Source organism: Antedon mediterranea, chromosome 9 (assembly GCF_964355755.1).
Source record: "Antedon mediterranea chromosome 9, ecAntMedi1.1, whole genome shotgun sequence".
Taxonomy (NCBI): Eukaryota; Metazoa; Echinodermata; class Crinoidea; order Comatulida; family Antedonidae; genus Antedon; species Antedon mediterranea.
In genome coordinates, this window is record NC_092678.1 from 23,404,024 (window position 1) to 23,426,612 (window position 22,589).

The 22,589-nt window shown below is 31.6% G+C and overlaps 4 protein-coding genes across 4 annotated transcripts; 2 read left to right on the plus strand and 2 right to left on the minus strand.

Annotated features, from left to right (window-relative positions):
• Positions 1-230: 230 nt before the first annotated feature.
• LOC140058423 (uncharacterized) lies at positions 231-6,689 on the plus strand. Its single transcript, XM_072104025.1, has 2 exons — positions 231-312; positions 2,659-6,689. Exon 2 carries the CDS (start codon positions 2,754-2,756, stop codon positions 5,523-5,525), a length of 2,772 nt encoding a protein of 923 aa, XP_071960126.1. The 5' UTR covers positions 231-312; positions 2,659-2,753; the 3' UTR covers positions 5,526-6,689.
• Positions 6,690-8,005: 1,316 nt separating this feature from the next.
• LOC140058756 (meiosis expressed gene 1 protein homolog) lies at positions 8,006-9,391 on the minus strand. Its single transcript, XM_072104488.1, has 3 exons — positions 9,237-9,391; positions 8,692-8,863; positions 8,006-8,558 (listed from the first exon to the last, which is right to left on the minus strand). Exons 2-3 carry the CDS (start codon positions 8,827-8,829, stop codon positions 8,430-8,432), a joined length of 267 nt encoding a protein of 88 aa, XP_071960589.1. The 5' UTR covers positions 8,830-8,863; positions 9,237-9,391; the 3' UTR covers positions 8,006-8,429.
• Positions 9,392-10,384: 993 nt separating this feature from the next.
• On the plus strand, positions 10,385-17,380 carry LOC140059432 (nicotinamide phosphoribosyltransferase-like). Its single transcript, XM_072105345.1, has 9 exons — positions 10,385-10,496; positions 12,069-12,299; positions 12,738-12,866; positions 13,090-13,248; positions 13,668-13,798; positions 14,086-14,314; positions 14,690-14,950; positions 15,366-15,485; positions 15,648-17,380. Exons 1-9 carry the CDS (start codon positions 10,452-10,454, stop codon positions 15,762-15,764), a joined length of 1,422 nt encoding a protein of 473 aa, XP_071961446.1. The 5' UTR covers positions 10,385-10,451; the 3' UTR covers positions 15,765-17,380.
• A 259-nt stretch (positions 17,381-17,639) lies between these two features.
• LOC140059433 (proteasome subunit alpha type-5-like) lies at positions 17,640-22,583 on the minus strand. Its single transcript, XM_072105346.1, has 9 exons — positions 22,490-22,583; positions 21,794-21,839; positions 21,277-21,343; positions 20,464-20,658; positions 20,008-20,115; positions 19,564-19,622; positions 19,332-19,434; positions 18,862-18,948; positions 17,640-18,527 (listed from the first exon to the last, which is right to left on the minus strand). Exons 2-9 carry the CDS (start codon positions 21,820-21,822, stop codon positions 18,450-18,452), a joined length of 726 nt encoding a protein of 241 aa, XP_071961447.1. The 5' UTR covers positions 21,823-21,839; positions 22,490-22,583; the 3' UTR covers positions 17,640-18,449.
• Positions 22,584-22,589: the final 6 nt, after the last annotated feature.

Below are 22,589 nucleotides of genomic sequence, written 5' to 3' on the forward strand. Positions count from 1 at the left end.
GTGTATAAATCGCATAATTACATTATTCAATGTAAGAAAGGCTTTTGTCTACAATTTTTAACATTAATATATAGATAGGCCTATTGCTGCATTGTTGTGATTGTATAGACAAATTTGACAGGACTTTTGAAGTGTTTATAGGCCTAACCGATTATCGGAAGTCACGTGACTCGGGGAATTTCCGCTTTATGATGTTCATGTTCCATGTGGTGGTGGTCGCAGGTCGCGGCAGGACACAGCGCGATACATGACGACGGTTAACGAAGGCGCTTTAGCTCAGACCTGGTTCTGATCCAGTTCTTTTAATTTTAGGTAAGAATAAGATCATTATATAATAATATAGGTGGCCTAGAAGACTCTGGCACGCAAGATTTAGAACTAGGGTCCGATGACTGTGCTGCTATAGCTGCGGTGATGGATGTGGGACGTCGTATTGCTGCATGCTGTGTGTCGGATGGGTTCCGAGAATGTGATGCTAGCTCTCTCCTCACGGAGGTATAATAACTCTCATCATTATTTTGAGCAAAATTAGTCTCAAAATTCGCAAACTGTGGTTTAAATTCCGTGCAATATCAATGTTATTATTGATTATATTCAATAATATTGAAGTAAAATAGATACAGTATTAATTTATTAAATAAAAAATACTTCAATTCAATCATGGAGTAAAGAACATGATTCAATCATATTGCTCTTCTCAAAATATTTATGCCCAAACGGAGCTCTCAAATCACGTGATGAATTGAAATGCAAGATGTTTTGTGTGTATGCTGTTTTCCCATATTCCTAACTAATTACAAAATGAAATATTGATTATTTCGTCTCTATGGTATTTTTGACTTTATATATTTATGCAAATATATGCACACAATGCAACAGGAAATGTCCCACCCGGGTCATGAAGGTCAAAAGTCGAAGCATGAAAATATGTGATGTAATCACAGGTAAAGCTCGAGATTACGAACATAATCCAATAGGTTAATAAATAACTTAAATCTTTATATAATAACTTATTCATTTTTCTGGTACTATTATTATAATTATTAACTGGTGTTTATTAATTATTAAATAGGCCTATTATAGTATTAATATTAACTTATAACTTGTTATTAATTTTCTTGTAGTCACTGCAGTAATACTGCAGTAACTACATTATATTTACTCTTCAACCTGTTTATGAAATTATTTAACAAGCTTGGGTAAACATAAGAATAATAAAGTGACTCATAAACATCTACATTGAATTAAACTAAATAATACAGCAGTAAAATGCAGTTACTGCAGTAACTGAGTAGTAGAATAATTTTGACATGATCCCTAGTAAATTAATATTACCTTAGTTTAGCACGGGAATAATTACTTTGTATTATATATGATAATCTATGTATAAATTATTTGAATGAAATCTGTTTTTTTTAAGGAAAATTAGAATAAAAACACATAAAAATAAGTTATGAATTTGGATGTGGACAACTGTGTTAAGCTCACTATCAAACATTATGTGACAAAAAAAATGTGATGTGCCCATATATGGACATGATGATGTCATATCACTACCATATTTGGGCACATCACACTATAGTTTGACAGTGTTGACATTACATGTCATTTGCCTGTTCTCTGGCCTTTTTCACTCACAATTTACTTCCTTTAGTTCATGGTAATAATTTACATAAAATAGCTTTAGGATACACTCCTCCTCAACAACCTATCAGTTTTAAATCTTTGAACTTTCATTTTTAGTCATTTCTATTTAATATATATTATTTTTAGTTTTACTAACTGTCACTTTCGCTTTTATTGTATATTAACAATACTGCTGTATTGTACAATAGAAGGCTATCTCCAAATGGTATAAAACACACAATGACATTTAAAGATGTATTGTCCCCCAAAAAACAACTAATAACTAATAAGCAAAAAGATACAAATATAGTATGTTAAAAATAAATTTATATATAGTTAGTTCTTTGAAAAGAACAGAGTGGAGTTGTGGCTTGGTGGTTATGATGCTTGGCTACCAATCTAAGGGTCCTGGGTTCAAGTCCTGTCATATGTCAGGGTTTTTTTCTCATGACAATTTACAACTCCACTCCCAAAGACTTAATAATAAGTCTTTGTTTATGTAGAGCATCTTGTGTATATGTTTGTCTTGTGAAATTTTAAATAGTTTATCCATCCTGTAATTGGCGGGTTACTCGCTGTTGGATGAGTATGAAATAATAATATTGTTTGATTAAGAATTTTCACACGAGTACACTATGATAGGAGAAATTATTTCTTATTCTATATGAAGTATGGGCTTATTATATATAAATTATTAATAGGTGATCTAACATTGTATTGTGGTTACCTTTGATGTAAAATCATAATTATTTATACATCATTTACCATTCCATAATAGTTTAGATTTCACCATATAACCTCTTCAAGTAAACTGAGTTTAATTAACACTTCAAAAAATTACTGTTTTATAATATTATCTAAATAACTGTGTAGTATGTTTTCTAATATTTTATAATGTTTATTTATTTTCTAGTTTCAGTTTCAAGTTTAGATTTAAACAAAAGAAATCAAGCACTTACACAAGTTATATAAGTATGATAACAATCTAATATATTCATATTCAACATTTTTTTTATTTATTTATTACATTAGAGAGAAATTAATGGCAGAATAAGCAGTGGAACTATTGTGAAGGAACTGAGAAGCTATATCTTTAAATTGTAACGCCACATATGGTAATGATGAAAATGACAGGTGGAACATTGCTTGGGATGTTTTGCATAATTCTGCATGTACAGGTGTCCAGTGCCACTCTGACTCCATGTAAGGAAGTAGACTTTGTGTATAACTGTAGTCATCACTTGCTACAGGACGTACCAAAAGATCTTTCACCAACGATCAAATATTTAATTCTTTCGCATAACCAAATACTGAAAATAAGCGCCGACTCATTTGACGGACTACTGAATCTGATAACGATTGATGTATCGTACAACGATATTTCCAAGGTAGCTCCTGGTGCATTTAGTAAATTGCCTAAACTAGACACTCTGACCCTGAAGAAGACCCAGTTGAATAAACCGGAGCCTGGCATATTCCAAGGCCTCACCAAGCTGAGGTTTCTTGACTTCTCTCAAATACACCCACGATTGATTAAAATTCCTGATAATCTTTTTGAGGATTTGATCAGCTTAGAAGAGTTGAAACTTGATGGAAACTCGTTGACTTCTCTGAATCTTGGCGACAACTGTGCTTTACCAACAACTAAAGTATTAAGTCTAGTTAACAATACGTTCACTAACTTATCAAATACAGATTTTAGTTGCTTTAAAAATGCCAATTTAACTAGGTTATTACTTAGTGGTAATAAATTGGAGTACATCGAGAGAGAAGCATTTTCTCATTTTGATTCCATTCAGGTCTTAGATGTCTCTGGGGAAATACTTTATGGTGGGATTTCCCCGGGTAGCATTCAAAACCTTGCAATGGCGTTAGATGGTGTTAAACTACAAAGTCTTAGACTTGCACATCTACGTTTGGTAACACTCACTGACTTAATGTTTAAAGGCTTGCATAACTTGACTACTTTAGACCTGTCTAATAATTGGATTAAAACATTCGAAAGTGCTTGTTTCAGTTCTCTAGCTAACCTTACACGTTTAGACTTGTATAATAACAACATCACTAGGATTGAAAATCAAACATTTAGTGCGCTAACATCACTACAATTCTTAGATATGGAAAAGAACAATGTTAGTGTGATTTTTAGCGGGTTCTTTGTTAGTCTAAGTAAAAGCAACATGTCGTATATTAACTTGAAACTGAATGGAGTTAAACGGATAGAGCCTGGTGCATTTAAAGGTCTAACAAATTTAACCCAGCTGGAATTAGCCGAAAATCATATAAACCAGGAATTGACAGGGGATGAATTTGACGGTTTAAATGAACTACAAATATTAAATATCGGCGCCAATACATACATCAACCTCAAATCAACAGCATTTTCAAAAGTTTTGAATTTAAAAATTCTTATTTTGAATAAAGTCCAGTTGAGATCTATCCGCTTACTAAAACCATCACCGTTTCAAGTTTTAAAAAACGTTGAAATTCTAGACTTAAGCAATAATAACATGAACTATGTGTATGCTGATGTATTTTCTGGGATGACAAAACTTCAAAAACTTTACTTAAATCATAATAATTTGTACTTAATGTTAAAAACAGATGATCCAGTGTTTTTTCTGAATAACTTATCCAGTTTGTTACAGTTAGATCTCTCCAGTAATGGTGTTAGTAGTATTCATTCAAACACTTTCGTTGGGTTGACACGGCTAATGTCTTTAAAACTAAGTCATAATAAGTTAATGAAACTGCCAAATAATCTGTTTAAACCGACAGCCGGTATAGAACACCTGGATCTTAGTAATAATAAGTTTAATATTTTTAACCAATCAATGTTTGATAAAATTCCACATCTGAAAACAATGGCTGCTGGGGGAACTAACCCTTTTGCTTGTACATGTGATTTAGAATGGTTCAGAAATTGGATTAATACTTCTCATGTTTCCATAGTTGATATCAATGAATGTATTTGCGATTCTCCTCCGTCTTATCGCGACAAACTTATCTTAAGCTTTCACCCAAGTGATCTGAATTGTGATCATATAATTCCATTCTATATCTGGATTATTTCTGGAAGTGTACTTCTAATTTTATTTGTGGTTGCTGGTGTTATTTACAAAAAATGGTATTATTTAAAATATTGGTGTTTTGTAAGAAGTAGAAAACGTAGGCCTAATAAAAAATACCAGCGACTTAATCCATATACATATAATGCATTTCTTTCTTATAGTAGTGTAAATGAAGACTGGGTTAAGACAATGATAGAAAAAATAGAAAATGAAGAAACAGGAATCAAACTATGTTTACATAAAAGAGATTTTATTGTTGGGAGGCCCATTATCTTGAATATTATTGATAGTATGGATGCAAGTTACCGTACAGTTTGTGTAATAACAAGGGCATTTCTGGAGAGCAACTGGTGTAGACAAGAACTTCAGTATGCACTGTTAAGTCTTTTTAATGAACGTAAAGACGATGTCATACTTATTTTTTTAGAAGAAATACCATCTAAAATGTTAACAAAAGAGTTAAAGGTGCATCAATTTATTAAAAAATTTTGCAAAGACACCACATACCTTGAGTGGCCCAAAAATAAAGAAGAAATTCCTTTGTTTTGGGAAAAGCTAAAGGAGTCCATAACAATTGATTATATCAGGGAGCAACTCCCTGATGAAACTAGGGAGCAACTTCCTGCTAGGGAACAACTCCCTGATGAAAATAGGGAGCAACTTCCTGCTAGGGAACAACTCCCTGATGAAAATAGGGAGCAACTTCCTGCCAGGGAGCAACTCCCTGATGAAATTAGGGAGCAACTTCCTGCTAGGGAGCAACTCCCTGATGAAAATAGGGAGCAACTTCCTGCTAGGGAGCAACTCCCTGATGAAACTGTTTCCTAAACATTGAATTACTATATAGATTCTGTCTACACAATTAAACTAAAGAAAATATGCGAGGAGGAATACGGTAAATTAACATGAACGAACACTCACACTTGGGTCATAGCTTCCAATATGTTCTACTCTCATTACACTAATGACCCTCTTTTTAGTACAGTAAAAGAAACGGTAAACTTTCCAGTACTACTTGTTCAGAAACTCTATTGTTAGTAAACTGTCATTGAGCTATCTAACATCTTCAGGTTTTTAACATTTATTTGCAGGAGTAATCTCAATATTACGTTTGATAAATACAGCAATTACGAACGTATAAGCTATATATATTTTATTTCTTGTTTGAAGGTTTGCATGGCGAAATCAAATGTTGATATAAGTTTGGAGTACACCACGTATATTAGTTCTGAAAAGAACTGATGAGTTTCGATCAATATGCTTTGTGTTTGACGAGGACGAGGTAGGAGGACGATCAAAGCATATTGATCGAAACATTGAGAAACTCAACAGTTTATTTCAGAACTAACATACGTGGCGTACCGCAAACTTATATCAACATCAATATTTTATTTATATTGTACAGTATATATTTTCTTTAAAAAAGAACTACTGTATAATCAAACAGCTCTGTACATGTTATGTATACCTCTCTGTCTCAACAAAGTTCCTCATTAATATTTTAGGTTTTTTATCTGCTACAGTAAAGTAGAATTGTTATATAGTGTGTGTGTGTGTGTATATTACTAATTGCAGCTGTAGGGTTCAACCAGGGTTAAACTTTATAAAAGTTCCTACTGTCATTGGCCTTTATTTCTAGTGTGTTAATAGAACATTGATATTTATGTTAAATTTAATTAAATTAATTTAATCAAATTAAATTACTATAAAATAGTAGTATTATTACAATAAAATAATTAAAAATTAAAATAATTAAAGAGGAGATTGTGCTGTCATATATTTGTAAATAATAATACAAGCTTTTTCAAACATTTTATTGTAATTTTTAAAACTTTAGTAAATTGTATGAGAAAATCTGCGAGATTGATAATACAACTTTAATGTTGGCTTCAATTGTTATAGAAATTGATATTGTATTGTACAAGTTTTAACATTGTGAATGTTATTTCTAATAATAGCAAGTTAGCTTTGTAATATACATACTTAATTTGAATGTTATTTTTAACACTGTTATTAATTATACAATCTAGATTTGTAATATATATTTAGCTTTAATTGGAATGTTATTTTTAACACTGTTATTATAACAATTATAATACTGTATTAAGATATTGTATTGTACAAGTTTTAACATTTTAAATGTTATTTCTGACATTGCTATAATAGCAAGTTAGTTTTGTAATATACGTACTTAGTTTGAATGTTATTTTTAACACTGGTATTATAGCAATCTAGACTTGCAATAAACATTTACTTTTAATTTGAATGTTATTTTTAACACTATTATAGTCAATTTTAATGACCATTGTCATTTTGGTATTCATGTACGGGGTGCGGATTGGGTCAATTCATAATTAGGTTACAAATATGTCCCAAACGGTGCTCCATACATGGGCACACATTGTAGTAGAAGGTGAATGGTGTAATTAATACATTGAAAATTAATAAAAGTAATTAAATGAAAATACAGTATTATCATTAGTATATTTGTGTGTACTGTCTTGTTTCATATTTGGTATTAAGCTCTGTCTACACTATCAAACTATGATATCAAAAAATGTGATGTTCCCATGGACACGATGACATCGTATCACTTTTGCATCACACCTTTTTTGTCAAACTAGTTTTGTTGGTAGTGTAGACCGAGCTTTAGAGTAATAAACAGTAGCAATACTCAGGTATAAGCTCATACTCAGGTATAAGCTCATACTCAGGTATAAGCTCATACTCAGGTATAAGCTCATACCCAAATTCATATTTAATTTCACAAATAGAATACACAATGAATAATGGTCCTCAGATATAGGCCCACCTGCAATTCACAATGAATAATGGTCCTCAGATATAGGCCCACCTGCAATACACAATGAATAATGGTCCTCAGATATAGGCCCACCTGCAATTCACAATGGATAATGGTCCTCAGATATAGGCCCACCTGCAATTCACAATGAATAATGGTCCTCAGATATAGGCCCACCTGCAATTCACAATGAATGGTCCTCAGATATAGGCCCACCTGCAATTTGGATCCATTTTCATACAAGGTCCTCCATGGTCCTCAGATTCTCAATATGCCCAAGTGTGTGGTGGGTCTTAAGCTCAAACTGTATGCGATATACGGTCATATTATGGATAATATATGGACATTATGATGTCATATCATTACCATATTTGGGCACAGTACACTTTTTTTTGTCAAACTAGTTTGATAGTGTAGACAGAGCTTGTTTTTTTTACATAAACCCAAGTTGATGGTGAAATGGTACTGACAAAAACGGGCGAAATAAAAAAATGGTAGAACAGTGTTTTACTGAAAACGGTTTGACTTTAATTTGAAGAATTAAACAAAGCATAAACACATCAACTGATTTGTAGACTTATGTACAACATATTTACAGTTATATACTAAATGGTAATAATTAAATTCATAAAAAAAAGGTGGGTTATGTAAATTGCAAATCAACATAGTCAACTTAATTACAAGAAAGTTAAAAATAATTTTTAAATTATTTTCATTTTAAATTATTCTATATATTAGTCTACAGTAAGATTTAGATTGAAACAAAAATATTATAATGTATAGATTAATATCGACATTTCATCATGTCTTTGCATTGTAACATTTAGGAATAACTTCCAACATGTTTTAGTGATCAGAGATAGTAAGTAAAGTTACACTCAATTAAGTTGTGTTTAATTTTTATTATTCAGCAATGAGCAAGAACTTAATTAATATTCGTAAAGTTTTGTTTGACGGACATCTTTCTCTTGGCACTCCCTCGTCTTGTTGTAGTAGTAGAAATAACCGTCTTTATTGGTTAACTTCTTGATGTAACCATTATGCGGCCACCTTACAACCTACGGGGGAAAACAAATATATTTAGCAAATTGATTGTGATTGTGTGATATTAATTGGTGCAAGAAAGTTTGAATTTTATTTAGTTTTTAGTGATGAATTCCGGAGATAATTTGCAAGCATTTGGCCACTTACCTCTTTCTGAGAGCTTAAATATTCCGCTTCATCTCTGTAGCCAGCTAATTGAAATCTGTAGGCTTCCTCTACCTCTTCTGACCATGTCTTTGGTCGCCTCATAGACTTAGGTTTTGGGACTTCTACAGTTGCACTCATTTTAATATAATTTGTGTTTAATTACCCGATTATTCTGAAAAAAAAAATATTTTCTTATCAGTTAAGCCAAAAACTCTCTCTTGTCTTGGCTACTCGACAATCTGACTGACTGAAATGATTGATTGAATAAAAAAGAAATCAGTTCAACATTGACTGGCTACTACTAGGCCTAGCTAGGCCTAAGCCTACCTAGGAGTCTTGGCTAGGCCTACTAGAACTCTCGACTATTCTAGCTCTAGTACTAGTAGGCTAGGCCTACTACATCTTTCTGCTCAGCCAGCCCTGTCGAACTCACTCTTCATTCACACAACACCGATCTTTCGGCAGCCTTACTTAGGCCTAGCTAATAACAAAACCTAAACTGTTTGATAGTGATATGCCTAGTAGTACTAGTAGATAAAACTTACCTTTTATGATCTTTCTTTACAAAGAACACTGCCTTTCTTCCGTATCGTAGAAAATAAACGGAATGAATGAAAAACTTGCTCACACACGTACACACACTCTACAAACCGTCAATATGTTTTTTAATTGTGTTTTGTTTACAATTGTTGCCTAGATACTAAGTACACAATGCATGACGGGATAATTTAAAATCCAAATTCACGTAAAGGGATTGGTTGTTTTTATCACATAAAAGTAGGCGGGGCTACGAAAGTTTTATTTTTCTTTCAATTTAATTTCATGTATTTATTGTCTTTTTATCACCTTTCCAGTAGTGTCCGATTTTGGTAGACTTTTTGTATGTTTTTTATCGTAAAATTAACTTCAAGTTGAATAAAAAAAATCTCTTGTTGCAATTTCGTCTACTTTTGGGAGTTTACACTGTAGATTGACTGGACTAATGTCATTATTTCATGTCATTTATTTATTCGACATCAAAAATATCCTGGGACCCCAAAAACCCACAAAGTCATCATAACATGATATTTCTGGGGCCTCAACCACATAGAATTAACAGGAAAAATGAAGATTAATTAAATCAGACTTAATGAATAGGTTTTAATTAAGTTAATCACTTCCAGAGAGGTCTAATAAGCCGACTATTATATAAATATCATTGGTTTTCACTTATCAAAATGACATAAAATAAATGGTTAAATTCAACCAAAAACCCATTGTCTGGCAGCCAATTCTACTAATTTTTTTGCTTTAAATTACAGTTTTTTAAGGCAAATATATGCACTACTATTATTATAAAATGAAATATTAAAAAAAAAGTTATTTTACAAAATGATGTAATCTCTCGAGATCAAATTCACAAAACCTGTATTATGACAAGAGAGGGCGGACTACAGAAAAGTAGATGCATCAGAGCCATCTCTTTCCTTCCTTTATGGCTCTTGGTTGGTAGCGATTGATGCACGTCGCAATATAATCAAAGAAGAATTTAAAAGAATAGAATAATTGAATTGTTGGTTGGATCAATAATACAAAATGTTTTGTGTAAACTACTGAAAATGTAGGGCCTACACAGTATTCATGTTTATTAATTTTTTAATAGCGCCCTCATAAAATGTTTTGAGCAAAAAACATCATCGATAAAAACATTGCATGATTAACAGTGCGATCGGAACGAGCGGGCTGTTTTTTGTTTTAGTTTGTCATTTATCAAAACCAGGATGGCTTGTGTTGACAACATTTTGTTGGTGACCGACTCCTACAAGGTATATTTATATATAGGGCCTAGACCTAGTTGTATTTATAAGGTATTCAACACATTACAGTTTCCTAAATAACGTAGGCCTGGCCTGGACCACACGCCTAAGCATCTGGCAACTGTTACTAACCACCCAGGCAGGCGGAAGGAACCAGGCGGGATTAGCTCATTATTTAGGGTAGGCTGCGTAGGCTACTTAATTAGGACTTGCCAGGACCAGTCTACAAATTGTAGGACGGCATTCTATTCGTTGTATTTTCATCTAAGTACACAACTTTCGTAGCTTGTTTTAAATATCTTTATTTTGCGATATTGACAATGATTTTTTTTTTTTGGGAATTCCCAGTTTCGAATGGTGACGCTCTGTAATACTAATACGATGTGCGTTCTCTCGGACCATGCTCTTCTTTGTCTATTTATGGAGGAAGTAAAAATATTTCCTCCATGGTCTATTTAAATGAATTTTACAATATATTAAGTATAAATTATAAGTTTCTTTACTCATCTGTGGTATATAAATTGGCATAATTATGGTCAATAAAAGTTTGGTTAAGCGAGATTATTTCTTCACCAATTCTAAGAATCCTATCCACTAGCCTATCAATCATTACTGTTTACATTGTCATTTTTATCTACACAAATTCAAAGTTCAGGATATTAAATAGATTAAGTTCCTACAAAGCTGTATGGAACACGTGCTTGAAAATTGAAACAAGAATAAATTATACAGAAATATATAATAATATATAATTTTCTTAATTCAGAATTTTGATTTATTTATTTATTTATTTTGATTTATTCAATTTCTGCCATAAACATAAGAAGACAAAACAATTATAAAAGGAGGCACGGAAAGACCAAACAGGTGCTAAACACCTATGCTAGTTGGTCAACCCAGAACAGAGAAAAATAAATAAATTACGTTCTGCAATAAAAGCATCGACAAGAAAGCAATTAAAAAAATTATTTAAAAAATAAATATTCTATACATAAATATAAATCTATTGAATTTGTATATTCTCAATCTGGTTTGGATATAATATAATATTTAATATATATATATACATACATACACATTAAATATGTATTTAATTTAAAGTTATTACATTTTAGTGTATATAACTATATATACTATATTATATAACTTTTTCTATATGCCTTGAACTTTTTATATGTTTTTATTGATATTCTGTTTATAACCAGCAACCAATTTCGTTTTTATACCTGTTTGTGAAAATACAATGAAGATAACTTGGACTTAATATTAAACAAATATTTATTATACATATAGTGTTGCCCGAAAGCTCTGCTAACTTTTCTGGCTGTTTACTTTATCGTTTTGATTTAGCTTTTCGCTTTTTTTTTGTATCTCCATTGAGATCCAGCCACTGATACCCACAGCATTGTCATTTTTTTTCAGTAATTTGCCTTTGGATTTTTATATATATAAATTTATTTATATGGTAATTTAAATTTACTGACAGGTTAACATGATATATATTACTATTTCTAAAGAAAAGCTAATAAAAAAAATATTTGAAGTTAATTTATTTATAAGGCGATTTAAATGTCCTGGCAGGTAACACATCATATGCAGTATCCAAAGGGGACGACAAAGATATACTCTTACTTTGAAAGTCGTGGTGGGAAGTACCCAGAAACTGTGTTCTTTGGACTTCAGTATATTTTAAAACGATGGTTAGTTGGTTCAGTGGTCACCAAAGAAATGATACAAGAAGCTAAGGAGTTCTATAATCTTCATTTTGGTGAAGATGTGTTTAATGAAGAAGGTTGGACGTATATATTAAAGGTTTGTGATGTCATTACAAATGTGACATTTTGAAAAGCACTTCTTGTTGTCTCTTTTTTTGGGATCCTATATGTGACAAGAAACACAGGGTTCCCAATAATGGTCTTTAAAATGTCTTAATTATATTTTGCCATTATTGAAATTAATAAATGTTCTTGAAATGAAAAAAACAACCCAAAAAACTGTCCTTTACATTCTGCGCTTAGTAGTTTTGTTTTGATTATATACAAAAAATACTGTATTACATTAAAAAACATATCTTTTACTGTCAAAAATATGAAGTGGAAAATTTAAAATTGTTGAATTTTTCACATTTACTTCATACAATCAATAATCATCAAATTGGCATTGTGGGAAATAAGTCGAAAAGTTCGAGCATGGAATGCACACCCTAAAAATATGATTATTGGAATTTACAAGTATAAGTTTTTACTTTAGAAACATGGTGGTCGTATACCAATAAAGATAAGAGCTGTTCCAGAGGGAACGGTCGTTCCTGTCAAGAATGTATTGTTTACGGTTGAAAACACAGACCCTGAAGTGCCTTGGATTACAAACTATTTTGAAGTAAGCTATCAGATATAAAGCTCTGTCCACACTATCAAACTTTATGTGACAACAAAATGTGATGTGCTGATATATGGACATGATGATGTCATATCACTACCATATTTTGGCATACCACGTTTTTTGTCAAACTAGTTTGATAGTGTAGACAAAGCTATAAAGAAATTATTTAATAACACCTTTAAACAACTAATTGATTGAATGTTATTTCTGACACTCATAGACCCTGTTAGTTCAAGTTTGGTACCCAATGACCGTTGCCACAAACTCAAGGGCACAAAAGGAGGTAATCGCAAACAACATGACCGAAACCTCTGACACACTTGAAAAACTACCTTTCATGTTGCATGATTTTGGCTTCCGTGGAGTAACATCCGTCGAAGTAAGTATATGTAAAACATAATCAACTATCTATAAACTAATTAATACACTAAACTAAAGCTCTGTCTACACTATCAAAACATAATCAATATAAATATCTATATTAAACTAATTCATAAACTAGACTAAAGCTCTGTCTACACTATCAAACTAGTTTGACCAAAGTGTGATGTGCACATCAAATTTTGTTCACATAAAGTTTGATCAATCAACCAATCGTACTCTCTAAGGCGTACAATGAAACAACTCTGAAGTAATCAGTTGTTCACAACACAATAGATGGTCAGTGGTGTGTGCGAGTAAAGAGATTAAATTCCTGGCAGCTTTGCTAAACTAATACAACCGATATCATTAGGTATTTCTCTTATTTCTCTATTGGGTGTAAATTAAATCTTAATTTTGCTTGCTTTTGGTTGGTAGAGTGCAGCCATAGGTGGCGCTAGTCACTTATTGAATTTTGTTGGGTCTGATACGATTGCCGGTATGGTGATGGGTCGCAAGTACTATGGATGCGATATGGCAGGCTTCTCAATACCCGCTGCTGAACATAGGTAAATATGACTGCAGGAGTAGAATTTATAGCAGACATGAATTTATTGAATATATTGCACTTTCATTCAATTAGAACATAACTCTCTGCCTAAACTGTAATAAATTTGTCTATGCTATTTTTCAAAACCTACAGACATTTTTATAATAAATTATTGTTGTTATATTGTTATAAACGATTGTTATTAAAATAGTATGTACTATTGCACGCCATTTTACCCACAATCATCCAATCAAATGACAGGAATTTATTTAGGAGTGTTATAATACAAACTATATTTTCTTACAGTACTATAACATCTTGGGGAAAGAGTCACGAAAAAGAAGCGTTTGCCAACATGTTAGACAGTTTTCCCAACGGCCTGGTTGCCGTGGTATCCGATAGTTACGACATATTCAATGCTTGTGAAAACATTTGGGGTAAAGAACTTAAGGACAAGATCGTAAAACGAGGTGAAAATGGTGGGTCACTTGTAGTGCGGCCAGATTCAGGTGACCCACCTGATGTTGTCATTAAGGTAAAGCCTAAACAAATTGTTAGGGTTACTGTTTAACTACTCCAACTACTACATGTATGTTTCTAATTTCACTTGCATTTGGGACGATGAACATACACATAAATGACTTTTTTTTGCGCATCTTTGATAAATAAATTGCATGATTATGACTAATAATAGTTGGGTAAAGCAAGATAAGTTCTTCAGCAATTCTAAGAATCCTATCTATGATCAATCATTACAGTATTCATTACAGTATTTACATTGTTATTTTATCTACAAATTACAGAACAGTTTTGGATAATAAATAGAAATTCCTACTGATTGTAACATGTTAAATAAACGTATTTACATATAACATAATAACCCATTAACCTTTGGACTTGTTTATATTAGGTACTTGAAATTTTAGGAAAAGCATTTGGGACGACAGACAATAGTAAGGGTTACAAAGTGTTACCAGATTACATTAGAATAATACAAGGAGACGGTATTAATTACGAAATGTTGGGGACAGTGTTACAGCGCATGAAAGACCACAAATGGAGTGCGGATAATATTGTTTTCGGGAGTGGTGGCGCTCTTTTACAAAAGCTGAATCGCGACACACAGAAGTGTGCATTTAAATGTAGCTATGCAGAAGTGGATGGGACTGCAGTAAGTCAGATTCAATTCACATACAAAATATATAACATGGTAAAAAAATGTATGACATCACAATTTGTATGACATCATCACAATGTGTATGACATCATCACAATGTGTATGACATCACAATTTAGTTGTAATTAAAACATTCAAAATATATAATAACTATATATCCATGACTTTAAAACTAACTTTTGTTTTAGAGGCTTACTTTAGTGGTGTCTTTTATCCCCACCCGAGATAAAATGTATGACATCATAACTATTTGTATATGCCATCACTATTTGTATGAAATCATCAATATTTGTATGACATCATCACTATTTGTATGACATCATCACTATTTGTATGACATCACTAGTCTTATGTTATAATTTCAATAATGAAATTATTTAGGATTTTAATACTTTGTTGTTGTTTATAGCGCAATGTATTCAAGCAACCTGTAACAGATCCCGGCAAAAAGTCTAAGAAAGGAATCTTATCTTTAGTGAAACAAAATGGTAAATTAGAGACATTCCAAGAAGGAACTGGTGTTGATAAGGTAAGTAATATATTATTAACAGCTCGTGGCAAAGTAAAGCCCAAATATGGTAGTGATATGACATCATCATATGGGCATATCGCTTTTTTTTTTGTCACATAAAGTTTGATGGTGTAAACAGAGCTTAATGAATATTAATAATAAGCTTATATTATTTGATAGGATATTATGGTACCAGTTTTTGAAAATGGAAAATTATTAAAGGACTACAACTTGAAAGAGATTCGAGAGCGAGCTGAATTACCAATTGTGAAAAAACAACAACAAAATGGTTTCTAAGTATGCAGACTAAAGTCACCTTGTAAAAATGGAGTGTAAATATTCACAGTATCCTAAGTTTATTCAGATATAAATAATGGTTTATTATTTATAAAAACAAAGGACCATTGTTTTGAAAAGCTGATTTTTGATTGGCCAAAAGTTGTTTGTATCTAGTTGGTACATTTATACAGTACTGGTTTATTATGTGTATATAAGCTTTCTGATTGGCCAACATTTACTTTCAGTTTCTTTGATTGGTTAATTGTTGCTTTCAATTTCTTTTGAAAATTCTGATTGGCTGTTACTTTCAATTTGTTAATTGTTACGTATAAATGGGATTGGCTGAATGTTTATACAGTAGTAAAGAAAAGATTGGTGTTTATGTAGGAACTTGATTAATTTATAGTTCAAATTATAAGTTTTTTTTTAAATATTTACATAATTAGCATTTTATTTTATATGGTGTTCCCTCTTTCATTTTCAAATTACAATAAGAACCTCAGATTAATTTGTTTAAATGTTTTTATATTAGCTAGTGCTAATTTTTCTGGCTGTTTTACTTTATCGTTTTGATTTCCATTGAGATCCAGCCACTGATACCCACAGTATTGTCAGTCTTTCAGTGCTTATTTTATTTTGTATCTTCATTGAGATACTCACAGAATGTCATTGCCTTGGATTTATATTAAGAAACTCCATTATAGTAACTGTTATTATTTGATATTTTTTTATACTTGTTTAGAAGAAAATAAATATTGATTTGAGTCTGGTCAACATACTATTTTAGAAGGATGACCTGAATGTTGTCCCAAAAATATTTTTATTTGTTAGATACAATACAATTTCTGTAAGTAATCGGATTATGTATAAAATATTCATGTACATATGTTTTATAATTGAGCAATAATTTAGAAGATGTGTGTTTAATTACCAAAATATTTAAATGTTGCATTGTCAACAATTAAATATAACATATCGTTGATTTATTTTTTTTTTATTGTAAAAATTATTTGGATGGAATAATTAATTTTTAAGATTGCGCCAGAAGAATATTAAAAATTTATGTTGTGAAAATTAAATTAGTAAAGGAATTTTTGGATTGTATCCAACAGTGGCAATCAAATGATATACTTTGGAAATAAATTAAAAATTAATTAATAAATTAATTTAAAAAATAGTTTTTTTTATACTGTTACAGTAAGTTATTTGTAATAATGAATGTTTGAGACTGCATCCAGGCAATATAATTATAATTATTATGTTAAATTCAATTACTATTTTAGAGAAAGTTAAAAGTCCTTTTCGGTCTTATAGAAAAATAAATAAGACCATTACAGTAAGTTATTATTTGGATGTAATTGTAATAATGAATATTTTAATCTCGCATTCAAACAATATATATTGTGAAAATTCAATTACTATTTTGGCAAAAGTTAAAGTCCAGGTCGGTCTTCTTATAGAAAAAAAAGACAAACCGAACTGGACTTTAACTTTCTCCAAAATTGCAAATGGTTTGGAGTTTATCCAAATTCAAATAATAATATACTTGCACAATACAGTGATGTTTTAATGTTTATATTTAGTAGGATTAAAAATATATACTTTGTGATAATAAATTTGTTTTCTGTTTTTTATCTTGTTTTTTTTTACAGATGATCACGAACAGTTTGTGTGTACTATGATACAAAGACCTTACAGATATCAATCATTTTTTGTGGTCTGTTTTGTTGCGCAATGCTCATCAAACATTTTATCTTAATTATGTAATCAAAATTACCCCATCCCCCAACATCTATATAGTATTTATAGTATTGTACAGTAAGAAATGGTCATATAAGCTTTTAAGCTTGTTAACCGACCCATTATTATCAAAGCAAGTAAATTGTACAAACATTCAAAGTTTAGTGTTTATTACATGGATAACTAGCATGTATCCCCATTCTACAACACTACACATACAAAATAATGTTAAAGTGCAAGAAACACAAATTAAGTGACTTAACAGTATTATGTAAACAGGTTTTAACAGAATTAAACTCTTTTCCACACTATCAAACATTATGTGAAATGTGATGTGCCAATATATGGACATTATGATGTCATATCACTACCATATTTGGGCACATCACTCCCATATTTGGGCATAGCACTCCTAGTTTGATAGTGTAGACAGAGCTTTATAGATTGGGTGCTACCTAGTGAGATCAAATTCTTTCATATCATTTTTCATATTCTTGCTAAATATAAAAATAAGGGAACGATGGTGCTGTAAATTTATTGAATTTTGTGTGAAAGAAAGTGATTTTGAACCGTTCAAAAAACAGTCTCTGTATAAATTAAAATATAGAAAGTGATTGCAAAACGAATTAATGAACAGGGCATTTACTGACCTTGAGGTCGTTTGATGTGACACAGTGACCGACATGCAATCTGTCCTGTGATTGGTTAACCTGCTATTAATAATTTCTAGTCGTGGACACTGAAGAAGCCTAATGAAATAATTATACCATTGTCAATATATTAAAGTACAAGTTTCTTAATAGAATTATTTAAGTGTACTTATATTTTACCAGATATTGTTGGCTTCTTACAAATACAGAAACAATGCAATTTCAGACTAAATTGTGATTACACGCAATAAAAAAAAAGTTCAGAATTCTTTTAAAGATGTACACAAGTTGATTTCAGTTCAATTGTTAATTTTTACAACTCTGCTATGATGACTTCTATTTCATCTTTTGAGAACATGTGAAATTCACCTTTAGCGGACACTGAGGCAACCTGTAAGAGACGTTACTTGAATGATAAATACTCACAAAATATGCAATATAGAATAATAAACTCACATTTAACTTTAAATATAATGGTAAGTTCCAACTTAAATCATTTTCACACAGCAACAATTTTGTTTATAATTAATAAGGAATTAGCTTTGCATTTACTAATACAGTTTTAATTAATTGAGCACTTTGTGGATATGTGCGCTTTATAAATATTATTACCTTATCTCTTAAATACACCTTTAAGAGACACAATTTAATGTATGCATGTAATTGTAATTGTGTGAATCAACTGGACAGTGAGTGGCTACTACTATTGATGTTACCATATTTACCTCTACATTTGTTGCTCCTAATTTTTCTTCCATAACTTGCTTCAAAATGACTAGCGACTCTTTTGTGGCTTCTTTTAGAGTCATTGACTAAAAAAAGAAATTAAATCAATCAGAAACTGAGTGAAATACTGGGCAAAACGCAGAAAGCACACCCTTTATTATATCAGCCTATATTAAAGATACAGATTTTTGTTCCTTTTTATTTTATTCAATCGAAACCAACAGCGATAATTACCGCCACTAACAGGTTTGATACTAACAGAACCAGGACTAAAGCACCTTGATTAGTCCTAACAAGGGCTTCTCTCGTCCAGTGCCCACCTTGACCAGAGGAAAGGCATGGGCCAATACGTCTGAGGCAAATACCAGATGCAGGGGTTGCCATAAGAGACAGCAATGCTGATTTAAAATGCCTAACAGGACCCAGCTCTATCTACAGCACCTGATGATAAATAGAATAGAGTGTTTACCTTGTGGTATACTTCTTGTAATTGTGATTGTGCGCCCTCTGAACCTGACCCGATCGCCTTCGCATTAAACTTTATAAACGTACCAGAAGGATCCATATGAAATCTGTTAATAAGAATAATAATAATAATGAAAATTTATAAAGCACTCTTAAACTGCTGTCTTGCAGATCTATGAAATGACACTAAAATTGAATTTATAAATTTCAAATTAAATGCAAAAAATGTTACTTACAGTTGTGGGCCTTCCTTATCAACACCGGCAAACAGTAAGGCGACACCGAACGGACGACTCTGAAATAAAAACATGAAATGTAATATTTGAAAACTTGTAACTTTATTTTAATTTAAAATCTTGAATGTTCATTTCCTGGCCTCATGGATTATTACACAATTATGGTCAACCAATATTGTACTGACTGAAATTGTAACCAAAAAGCATGGACCTTACACAAGAAAAACGCCATTTTCTGTAATATAAATTTTATTATACTAGAGGTCACTGTGATGTTACATACATACCATGACTTTGACTGACTATTATATAATTAAACCAATATTGTACTGACTGAAATTGTAACCAAAAAGCATGGACCTCACACAAGAAAAACTCCATTTTCTGCAAGTATAAATTTAATTATACTAGAGGTTAGAGGTCACTGTGATGTGACATACTTACCATGACTTTGACGTCAGATTTGTCATCACCAAATTGCAGTGCTAAGTTTGATACTGATTGTGTAACACTTTCTACTGACATGTGTTCATTATATGTAAACCAATGATTCTGAAAAAAATAAATACAATATTTAATTTTACATCACTTCAACATTTCTAAGTTAGGTTTTAAAAAACCAGTTGTCAGATATAACAAATGTGTTTAGAAAAAACAGTGTTAAGTAAATGTTTTTAATTAAGTCAGTTTTGAAAATAACTTTGGCAAATAATTTGTATTTTTCCATTAAATAAGATAGAAAGTCTTAGTTTCTCACTTAAGCGCTTCTTGACTTTCATGACTTAAGCAAAAACTCTGGATCTGGCAAATAATTTGACATGTTAGTTTTTCTGAAATCTTAGATGCAATTCATGAAGTCTATTCAATAATTAAGACAAAAAGTCTGAAAATGTACTGTACCTGAGCATCAACTCTTGCTCTGTCTATAAGGGTTCTAGCATCAGCTATCAGGCCACTCATAGCACAGACAATGTGACTATCAATCTCTACAATCTTCTCAATACTTGATGGTTCAATAAGAGGTGACGTAATTCTTTTTTCAACTGCGAGTACTACACCATCTGAGGTCTTGATGCCAATAGCTGTTGAACCAAGCTACATAGGGAAAGAGATTAAATGTATACTAAAGGACGAATCATGTACAGTGCATGGTGGTTATATATCTGTATATAAGATAATGATATTGCATACAACCATAATGGTTCAGGGAAGGTTCCAAACTTCATTTGAAAACCAGGGGCAGGTTAGGTATTTTTCCTAGCAAAATATTTGGCAAAATGTATATAATCATGTAACAGTGTAGGGTGGTTATCTATATTATGAATTGCTTGCTTATGCAAGCAACCTTACAAAAATGAGGTATCAAAATAATTGAATTGGTTCTGGGTTTTAAACTTCATTTGAAAACCACACTATTTTCTAAGTTATGAAACTGAATGTGTTTTTTTCTTACACATCCAACACCAACTTGATGCTTAAAACTACACCATGCTTATAAACTCATTTGGAATTTTAGGGAGTGGAGTAGAAACTCTCTTTAAGAGCAACTGCAGAACATATTATTAATAATTAATTTAATGTAAAATATTATAATTCATCCAAATACTGGATAGATAATATTTATGGGTAGAGATTTAACATATCTATATATTTCACAGTAGTCAATGAAGCCACGGTGTTTCTTAAACGGTATGGATGTTGAGAGAGACTAACCTTAATAGCTTCTATGGCATACTCTACTTGGAAGATCCTACCCTCAGGTGAGAATGTGTTGACACCTCTGAAAATGGAGAAAAAATGTAACTGTTATTTCAAATGACATCAGCATTTCAAGATGAAGGCACTCAGAAACTGAGTGAAGTACTTGGAAAACAAATCTAAAGCAAGTACTGTACTTAGCAAAATTCTATTTTGCCAAGTAATAAATATTGAAATTCAATGGTCATTAAATTTTAAAAAGCAAAAGATGATAGGACATTATGTTAAGTCCAGCACTTCATATACAAATTCTGAATCCAATATTAAGGGTGGTCATTAATTGTCAAAAAAACAGAATTAGATTGCCATGCCGATAGATCAACAATCAATCAATAACATATACTATTTACAGACATTCCAAATTTGGAAAATCAAATATCAGAGGAGAGTTGAGGGGTTTAAAATCTGGGAAAGGAAGGCAGGGATGTGGAAAAGAAGATGATTCTTCATGTTCACAAACAATTAGTTTTACCTGTCATATTCTGATCGTGTCTGGAACATCCTGGACAATTTGAAATCTAAAAAGTAATAATAGTTGATAATTACATAATTTATTTTAATTTGTGTGTTGTTTGAATATTCTGTCTCAATGCAGTATTATCCATTCCTAGCGCTTTCTTTTAAAATAAAAAAAATGTCAAATATATCATTCAATTCCCACTAATCTAATATACAGTCTACCCGGGCTTAAATACTTAATTAGCTTTAGCTATATACTCTTATAGTAGGCCTGTTTTTGTATGATATACAAATGTACTGAGACCACACACAACAGAGGGCAGTCTTCAGTTTTTCACATTAAAAAAGTAAAATGTTTAAAACGTACAATTAAATAATATCACAATAAAACATTAAATATAATTTTAGAATATACTTGATAAGCGGCGGGCGTAGATTAGTATGACCCTCCTAGCTAGGCATCTTATACCGGCCTAGACTAGGCCCGACTGCGACAGTCTCCGGCCGGCCACAAGTGTCGCACTCGTCGATCGAGTTGGATTGGGGGCTAGGCCTATAGGCCTAGTTACTATTACTTGTAAAATGCTTAACAAAATATTAGACCAACAAACATGTGAATCAGGATAGCTTCTGTATTGTTGTGCTAACCTAACATTTATTTAAATTAAAACCTTTGTTAATTAACTGTTATTTTAAGCGTGAAACTTACAACAAATTGGCTGAACGTGCAAAGTCACCGTGTGTTTTTGCTGAAAACCGTACAGTATGGAACGCCGACACTGCCTTCTTATTTCTTTCCAAACTTGAAA